The sequence below is a fragment of the Adiantum capillus-veneris genome, chromosome 13, assembly GCF_014529385.1.
Source record: "Adiantum capillus-veneris isolate H3 chromosome 13, ASM1452938v2, whole genome shotgun sequence".
NCBI lineage: Eukaryota > Viridiplantae > Streptophyta > Polypodiopsida > Polypodiales > Pteridaceae > Adiantum > Adiantum capillus-veneris.
This window is the reverse complement of record NC_140943.1, coordinates 88,479,459-88,489,382: the sequence shown is the minus strand read 5'-3', so window position 1 is coordinate 88,489,382 and position 9,924 is coordinate 88,479,459. Positions and strand designations below refer to the sequence as shown.

Genomic DNA, 9,924 nt, shown 5'->3' with positions numbered 1-9,924 from the left:
GAGAGAGAGAGAGAGAGAGATAATGGGGGAGGGAATTCCGCCCCCCCTCTCGACACGTGGCAAGGTTTCCTTCAACCAGCGGGTGTGGTCTACAGCCCAGCCGACTCTGTGTGTGTGTGTGTGTGTGTGTGTGTGTGTGTGTGTGTGTGTGTGTGTGTGTGAGAGAGAGAGAGAGAGAGAGAGAGAGAGAGAGAGAGAGAGAGAGTTTCATTGCTCATTGTGGCGCCGCTGGCCCGCTGCCCCCACCCCCTAATGCGCCCCAGTTCCCAATATAGCTAGCCGCTACGATTTGTAGCAGACTTCAGGCTTGCTGCTCCAAGCTATTCTCGAGGAACCTTGCAGCATCAGCTTCATGAGAAAGCTCGCGCAATGCAGTGCGATGGCAGTCGCATGCTTGCATAACCATGTGAAGGCTTGCGACAGTGAGGGCAGCGGCTTCCCTATCGCCGACGTTGGCCTGGCCGCCAGGAAGTTGAACACGCGCAGCTGCAGGCAATGCCCTCCTCCCCTGACTTTGCCTCAGTCCCCTTCTGCCTGTCGTACAGCCTCTTGCCTGTCTCTCACTCATCTCCACCTACACCATCATTGACAGCGTGATAGATCGCCACCCTAGCTAGCTCGGCTTTCCTAGCTAGAGAGAGAGAGAGAGAGAGAGAGAGAGAGAGAGAGAGAGAGAGAGAGAGAGAGAGAGAGAGAGAGAGAGAGAGAGAGAGACTAGATAATGGGGGAGGGAATTCTGCCCCCCCTTGACACGTGGCAAGGTTTCCTTCAACCGGCGGGTGTGGTCTACAGCGCAGCCGACTCTGTGTGTGTGTGTGTGTGTGTGTGTGTGTGTGTGTGTGTGTGTGAGAGAGAGAGAGAGAGAGAGAGAGAGAGAGTTTAATTGCTCATTGTGGCGCCGCTGGCCTGTTGCCCCCGCCCCCTAATGTGCCCCAGTTCCCAATATAGCTAGCCGTTACGATTTGTAGCAGACTTCAGGCTTGCTGCTCCAAGCTATTCTCGGGGAACCTTGCAGCATCAGCTTCATGAGAAAGCTCACGCAATGCAGGCGATGGCAGTCGCAGGCTTGCATAACCACGTGAAGTCTTGCAACAGTGAGGGCAGCGGCTTCCCTGTCGTCGATGTTGGCCAGGCCGCCAGGAAGTTGAACATCAGCTGCAAGCAATGCCCTCCTCCCCTGACTTTTCCTCAGTCCCCTTCTGCCTGTCATACAGCCTCTTGCCTGCTGTCTCTCACTCATCTCCACCTACACCATCACTGACAGCGTGATAGATCGCCACCCTAGCTAGCTCGGCTTTCCTCCCTGCCTATCCCTCTCTTTGTCGGGGGCCTGCATAGACAACATCCTCGCCAATTGGCGCCCTTCGGGCATTGTTCTCTGAGTAGACAACAACACACACACACACACACACACACACACACACACACACACACACACACACAGATAGAGAGAGAGACAGAGAGAGAGAGAGAGAGAGAGAGAGAGAGAAGGAAGGGGGGGGGGGGGGGGGGGGGCTGACCTCTTCCAACGCCTTGCAACCTGTTAAGAACTCTCTCTCTCTCTCTCTCTCTCTCTCTCTCTCTCTCTCTCTCTCTCTCCCCCAACAAGGTCGTAAATTTTGCAGACATAGCTTGCCACCGATTTGAAGGATGGAAGGTAGCCTTTCACCGGTTCAACGGGAGAAAAGGTGGGGGGCAGCTTACTAAAAGTGATGAGCTGCAGAGCTGGGAAAAAGAATCGCCAGAGCAAAGGAGCCTGTTTTTTAGTAGCCTGGAAGCAGTATTTGGGAGATATCCAAATACTATGATATCCAACATCGGTCTTTGGTTCAGCTCATCAATGTCCTCCTCTGTGAGTACTCCGACTAGGCGTCTCCCATGTTGTGCTAGAACAATTGGGACCCTTTGATGCAGCTTCTACCGATGTCTGGATGACCCTCATAGTCATGGGCGTCTGGATCTCCCAAGATCAGTGGCCCTATCAGTCAATGTACCTCTGGTACAGGTGGACTCTGAGGGTTTGTTGTGATGCCTGCTCATCTGAATGCCACGTATGTAGTGTAAAGAAATCAATGATCTCCCTCTGTAAGTGTCTCCTACTGTCTGGTCTCCTCGAGAGGCTCTCCCTAAATCTATGCTGCTCCACTAAAAATAGGCTAAAGCATCTCTGATCATGGTATCTCATAACTTTGTTTAGTGGTCCAAAACCCTCTCTGAATAGGCAGTCGAAGCAAGGGGTTTGAGGGTAAGAGGGACCATGCCGCCACCGAAGGCGACGCCATTTTACTAGTGATAATATAATATGCTCACCATTGTGAGTTTTGCCAAAAAAAAAAGATTTATATCAAAAGATCATTTAAGGTAGTCTCAATCATCATTGAAGACAGTGAAAGCATGTCTAACTCAACTTTCCTATTTGGCTTCTTTTGAGAAGCCGATGAATGTAGGATTGGGAAACAGCATTTGAAAGTTGAAAGGACAGGATTCAAACTTTTAGGCTTTTTTTTGGCTTTTTTTTGAGAGAGACTTGTCTCGCAACTAGAATTGAACAACCTTCATTCGTATAGATACCAAGGCCTTTAGTAGGCCAAAAATTGGGATGAATTTTTCAAAGGAACTATCTTGGATGTTTGAGTACTCCACCTGCGTCATGGGTTTGAATGTGATCAAGCACCATGGACGTTTGCTTTGATTTGCACGAGATTTGTGCGATTGAAACAAAAAAGAAATTGGGATGAATTGTTCAGGGTTGGGTTTAGATGGGGTGATGGAAGGCATATGAATCTTTCCTTTTTGCCACATTTGTATTAAAAAAAAAACCCCTTCTCCCCCCCTCCATAAAAGAAAAACCCTAAAAAATCACCTCAAACAAAACTCTCTCTCCATGAAGCTTGTAAGAGGGATGTGCATCGTGCAAAAAAGAAAACATAAATCCATTTAAAAATAAATATTTTTCCAAGACTAGGCAAAGGGCCTTGGGCATCATGGTTTCAACAACGTAATTGTCATCACCATTAGTTTGTGAAGGTAACTCAATTATGATTACCCCCTCCCATGTGGGCCACCTCTATAATGGATTCTATGCAATTAGGCACTCACCTACCCTCGACTATAAGTGACATGGGTAGATAGAGGGATTTATGACTAGGGATGACTCTGTTAAAATTACAGCATCTCAAGTAAATAATAGCCAAATGTGATCCCAATATTTATTTTGGCTTTAGGTATTTATTTTGATTATTTGTCAAATCTTGGGTAGGGAAATTGGCGAAGGTGAGTATATAAGAACCACATTGCCTCCATTATAAATCATCAGTTCATTGCCAAGGTTGTTGGGTTGAGAAGTCTCTCTCTCTTTCACCCTCTCTTGTATTATCCTCATTGCTCTACGCTTTTGCATCGTCGACTTTGATAGAATCCATGTGGCACTTTGTCAATCATAAAAAATTTATGACCTCCCCTGCTCGCCACACCAAGGATTGACTTTCCCATGCATGCAATCTACACAGCTTGCCTAGCGTGACATGTTGAAAGCATTGTGAATCTAGATGTCTGAAAATTTTGCCATCCCTTGTTGTGGTGATTGGATATCCAAGGTCTTTTAAATCTTGAAGCTCCCTCGCAGACCATCGATTCTTGCACTCTTTGCCCGTGTTACTTATAGACGAGGCTCCCTTACCTCAATTCTTTTTTTTTGTGCAAAACTCACGATGGTGAGTGGATTATATTATCAAAACTAAAAACAAAAAATATTGCCATGCTCATATCGAGCCATGGCAATCATTGCTACAAAATATTATCATAGATCGACCTTCCCTTTATAAATCCATGCTAGTGGGGAGTAATGACTCTGTCTAGTAGGGGAGAGAGCCTGAGGGCTACAATTTTGGCAATAATTTTATGAGCTTGTAGCACGAGAGAGCATCCCTCCTCAATGAATGCCTTCTCCAGTAGGTTGGCTTCGGAGTGGAAAATCATTTTTTTGAAGCTCCCAAGAAGAATAGGTCTAGCTTTATCCATCTCAGGGGAGCTCGTCTTGGGCTGGTCAATAATTTGTTGCAAGTGGTCGAGTATCAATTGGACCATTTCATGTGGATCCTCAACATCATTTCCTTCCCCATCTATGACCAAGTGAACAAGGTCTTGATTTCTCTTTACTTTGAGGACCCTAATGAAGTGTACATGATTGGCCTCCTTTGGTTGGAGGTAGGTTTCTCTCGATAAGCTTTTGGTCTATCTCAATTTTATTCAAATTGGCCAGCAATATGTAAAATGAATTTCTTTAAATCAAAAATAGTATGCGAGTAGGTGGGTCCAATCTTACTTGAGAGGTGTTTCTTATAACAAGATGCACTATTAGAAAGATGGATAAAAAGGAAGGCGGAGGCGTGGGTCACAAGGCGAAGATTGTTTTGGACAGATGGAAGACATAGAGATAATTTGTAATTTCTTTGTAATTTTTGATGCGCAGGGGATACTGCTTCTCTCTCTCTCATGCTTGTCTGTAGAGATGCACTATTAGAAAGATGGATAAAAAGGAAGGCGGAGGCGTGGGTCACAAGGCAAAGATTGTTTTGGACAGATGGAAGACATAGAGATAATTTGTAATTTCTTTGTAATTTTTGATGCGTAGGGGATACTGCTTCTCTCTCTCTCATGCTTGTCTGTAGAGATCCATGGCTAGAGGTGCTCTCTCTCTCTCTCTCTCTCTCTCTCTCTCTCTCTCTCTCTCTCTCTCTCTCGTATACAATAGATGCACGGAGGGCGGATCTGATGCTGATAGGGTGTTGTCAGATGGTGATAGGGTGATGGAGGGCATGTTCAAGTCGGCTTTGATGCCTTGCGTCAGCATTATGAGGCAAAAGTGTAGAGGTCATATAGGACTTGGGGTGGAGTTTTGCTACGCAATGGCATAGGGAGATGGCAAGCAAGGGGGGGGGGAGGGGGGGGGGGGGAGGGAGGGAGGGATAGTGGCAATTCTTGCATGGCTGGGGACAGAGAGAGAGAGAGAGAGAGAGAGAGAGAGAGAGAGAGAGAGAGAGGGAGGTTATGTCTCATGCCAATGGCAACACACACACACACACACACACACACACACACACACACACACACACACACACACACAGAGAAAGCCTCACGTGGAGGCGTATACTGCCTCTTGCTCTCAATGGTTTGTCTACGCGCACAAAAAGAGAGAGAAATGTTATGTCTTAGCACAATGACGAGAGAGAGAGAGAGAGAGAGAGAGAGAGAGAGAGAGCTTCGGGTGGAGGTGCATATTGTCTCTCGCTCTCAATGATGGTGAGAGGTGTTGTCCGAGAGTAGTGCATGAATGAGGACAAACACTTTCCCTTTCCAATCCTCAGATTCCCAGGTGCAAATTCGAGGAATCTCACAAATTAATGGTTTTTTTTATTGTAGACCCATTTTTTGGCTTTCTAAAAGAAACCCTTAGTGTTGTGTTGGGGTTACGGGTAGGGAGACTTTCATTGTTTTTAGTGCATGATAGAGACTTACCTTTCATTCCACACCGTGACATGTCTTTACTTTTCTTGCATTCTATTGTTTTAGAATTCTAAAGTGAAGCTTCACCTTGCATAATTCTAGTAAATTTTACACACACACACACATATATGTTTTTTTTGCATTCTATTGTTTTTGAATGCTAAAGCAAAGCTTCACCTTGCATAATTCTAATAAATTCTGCACACACATATATTAATTAGTTCTTTTTATTTCACCTTTCATTTCAGAACTTCACATGGCTTTACATTTCTTGCATTTTATAGCTTGATTCCAGTCAGTGTTAACGTTTGAGAAAGTCTCTTTTATTAAGCGGCTGCTGATCGAGTTTCCTCCTCACAAAGAAAAAAACCAAAAATACTAGCAAAAATTTTGAGATTTGTAAAATTTTTGAACGACTTTCTCTCATATTTCATTGGTTTTTCTTCCGTTTAGCATGGTTTGTAGCTAGCTAGTCTTGATTTTCAATCGGTTGAAGACTAAACTGAGGCAATCCTTTCCCAAACACTGATATCAGTTTAATTCAGCCAAACAATTTATCACTTTCTTATTGTTTTTGAAAGCCATCGTGATCTTTTCACTTGTTTAAGTTGGTTCAAATGATTTTTGGCTTTCTAAAAGAAGCGTTAGAAGAGAGTTAAGTTAAGCATACTTTCAATGTTTTCGATGATGATTGAGACTTATTTTAAATGTTATTTCAGTCATAAAATAATAAATGGATCTTTTTATTTCACTTTTCATTTCACATCTTGCCATATTTTGAATTTTCTTGCATTCTATTTTTTCATAATGTTTTGACTTTTATTGCATTCATTAGGTTTGGTAAAAATCTGGTAGATACCTTTGTTTAAAGGGATATAAAAGTAAAGCTAAGTGTTTTAGGTTTAATAGAAAACCAGACAGCCGTCGACACATGCATGTTTGTACTATGGAGGACCCATTATTTTCAAAATACCCTTGTATCTATTTTTATTGGATTGTTCAAGATTCTCTAATATTCTTTTCCTTTGTGACAATTCATCTCCAAAGCCTACAAAACCAACTGAAATTCTAGTTTTAGCATCTTGTATGATATACAATTAGTCTTCTTATGAAAAGCTATAAGATGTTTATTTTTGAAGAGATTTATTGTCACAACCAGGGGTATTTTAAAAAATTTGAAGGGCATTTTGAAAATTTACGATAAAATATTGGGGGTTGCATGGTAGGATAGGGTGGGGAAAGAGGGTTGATTCGCTTTTTAAATGTGGATGAACAATGGGTGGTGCGTAGACATGGTAGGAGCAATGGGCGGTGCAAAGGAGGAGTGCCCACAAGTGGGGTAGGGCAACGTTGGATGTCTCTCTCTCTCTCTCTCTCTCTCTCTCTCTCTCTCTCTCTCTCTCTCTCTCTCTTATGCATTGGACATCACTGCACGTGAGACATAGGCCTAGTGAGTCAATCGAGGAAAATCTACGGAGTCTCTCTCTGTCTCTCTCTCACACACATTTGCAGTGTAGCATGCGCATTTTCTGAGTCCCTTGATGAAGGTGATCGTGAGAAGCGGAGGAGGTGGATAGGGCACATCAAGGGACGACAGGAGGAGGGGTCAGGGCTGGTGTGCCATGAGGAGCAAGAGGGAGGGAGGCAGCCTAGGAATGGCCATGTTTGCTGCGTGCGACACATTGTTCCTTTGTCGCCACCAAGCCATGGCACCTTCCTTGTCATCATCGCGGACAAGGCAGGAATGTTTTACTAGTGCAAACACATAGAGAGAGAGAGAGAGAGAGAGAGAGAGAGAGAGAGAGAGAGGATAAGTCGATTGCATGGCTAAGTTGATGGCCTCAGCAATGAGGGAAGGTGAAGGGGGTCTCACAGAGGGAGTTGATTTTGGGACGCGAGACCACGCGCATGCCGCGCGGGGGGGGGGGGAGGGGGGCTTCGCATAGCTGCGATGGCAACATGGGGAGTTTTTCTTTTGACTTGTATGAAAGAGTCTCTCACAATCTAGGGAGATTCTATATGATAGAGAGTATAGAGCCATTTATAGAGCGCATATAGTAAATTCTACACACACACACACACATTGATGAGTTCTTTTTATTTCACAATTCATTTTAGGGCCTCATATGGCTTGAGTTTTCTTGCATTCTATAATTAACTCTAGTCAATATTCCAGAAAGTCCCGAATTTACTCCTCACAAAGAAGCGAACCAAAAATCTATACTATATATAATTGAGCTTGAAATTTTCAAGGAAAGAGAGGGCATCCATGTGTCACTCTCTCCTTCATTTCAAGAATTTACTTTAAGAAACATTTGGTTTGAAATGTAGAAGCGAACGGTAAATAAGAGATCATTTGGTTTGAAATGTAAAAGTGAAGGGTAAGTAGCAAGTGCACTAATGGTAGAAAATGAAAAGATTTAGTTTTGACTTCTTGTCAAAAAGTCGCAATACTTAGTACTATATATTTTTATATTATTTAAAGTCTTTAGCAAGGCCATGGAGTTTCACTCCAGCTTTCAATTTTGAAAGGTGATTACTTTTGTTGGCCTGCTAAAGAAAGGCCATAGTGTTGGGCTAGCTAAGGCGTCCTTTCACAGATGGCGTCCACGTGGATGGCCAACAATTTTTGAGGTGAGAAGGCGTGTAAAAATCGGCTTGGAGCCATCTGCAGTTGCAGTTGAACCACGTGACTTCACGAGATGGGAGATTGGAGTCGCGAGGCGGAACGCAGAAGACGGGCTGGGGCTTGTTAGTTCCATCACCTTGGTTTTGTGCAACCTGTCCAGACGTCTCTTCAAGCTCCTGCGCTTCACTAATGCAGCCATACTCCTGCAGATCCTCCTATGTACCTTCCTCCTTACCTTCTTCCTGCAAACCCTCGATTGCCTCTCTCTCTCTCTCTCCCTCTCTCTCTCTCTCTCTCTCACACACACACACACACACACACAGACGCTCACGATGAATCTACTTGAAAAATGTCTATGCTCGTATGTCTGCTCAATGTGCTATCATGTGAGCCGAACATGAGAAGGTGGTTCTGGTTGGTGATGGGCATGCGTTTGGCTAACTATGTTGGAGAAACTTTTGCATTGTGAAGCTTAGTGGAACGACAGAGAGGCCCTGCCTTGCAGTGTTTCGGTCGTACCAGCACATGTATGCCCAGGTCATTGATGACACCAAGGGCTGTACCCTAGTCTCTGCCTCTACCATCCACAAGTCTCTTCGAGATGAACTTAACCTTACGGCAGGACCTACAGTTGTAAGTGCTCAATCGCTTGAGTTTTGACAAGTTGCAAGAATGAGTCCATTTTGATGAATTTGCACAAGGTTCTTTTCTGTTAATTTGTTCTGTCTGCTCAATGCATTAGGATGCTGCCAAGAAAATAGGCGAGGAGATTGCAAAATCCTGTCTTGCCAAAGGCATATCAAAAGTAGCTTTTGATCGAGGCGGTTTTGTGTACCATGGTCGTATCAAAGCACTCGCGGATTCAGCTCGGGAGCATGGCTTGGACTTCTAAATGGTCTGATCATACATTCCTGCTGTCAAACACAGTAATATATGCTCCCTTCTGATTGAATCCCACTTTTTGGATGCTCTGCCAAACTCAATCGTGTGATATTGTATCATTCAACCAGTGGATCCACGAGAAAAGCCTTATTCAGACTTATCAAATTTTAGGCTTTTTTACTGTTTTTAATAAGCTTGCGTCTTCAACAATTATATGTGTCAATGGGGTTTGAAGAGGTGATTGTGAACGCTATTGTTTTGGGGTTCAAAAATACCTTCAACAGCTGGTGGCAATCAAAATGCCTCTAGTTTGATTTTGACGTTGCAAAACTGTAGACTTAATTTGATCGTGAGTTTTTTTTTCCCTTGTTAGTCAAAATGTCTTTCATTTGAAATGGCAATGTGGAGCTTACGACCTGTGAATGCCTGTTGTTGATGCTATTTCCTTCAGCTTGTTGCTGAATGGGTTTTTTCGGGATGTGTACCTATTTATGATCCTGGCATTCAGGACTTGTGGTTTTCCTAGACTTGCATTGTTCTGATTTGTGAGGATAGGGGCACAAGGTCTTGACTGAGCTTTCTTTGGTTCGCCTGCCTATAGATGCTCAATGTGGCACTTGATACCTCAACGGTTATGCTTAGAGAAGTAAGGTGGTTTTTCCTCTATGAGAGGTTTAACAGAGTGATGATGTTGTAACTGCCGGATTGGAGAATGATAGCGTTGTTTAAAATCTGTGGGCGTGTTTTTCTGCAGCTCCCAAAAGTAGTACAATACATCAGAAAGTGGTTATTTGTTAGTACTTCAATGTTAGGTGCATGGACTGATTGCATTGGTTGTATTGATGACTATGTCAACTCTCTCTCTCTCTCTCTCTCTCTCTCTCTCTCTCTCTCTCTCTCTCTCTCTC

At 43.9% G+C, this 9,924-nt stretch overlaps 1 protein-coding gene across 1 annotated transcript; it reads left to right on the top strand.

Moving 5' to 3' along the window:
• The first annotated feature begins 8,595 nt into the window (after nucleotides 1–8,595).
• On the top strand, nucleotides 8,596–9,048 carry LOC147444415 (large ribosomal subunit protein uL18c-like). The gene is made up of 2 exons (XM_086527855.1): nucleotides 8,596–8,767; nucleotides 8,877–9,048. The coding sequence occupies exons 1-2, from the start codon at nucleotides 8,660–8,662 to the stop codon at nucleotides 9,024–9,026; spliced, it is 258 nt and encodes an 85-aa protein (XP_086383981.1). The 5' UTR covers nucleotides 8,596–8,659; the 3' UTR covers nucleotides 9,027–9,048.
• The last annotated feature ends 876 nt before the right edge of the window (nucleotides 9,049–9,924 follow it).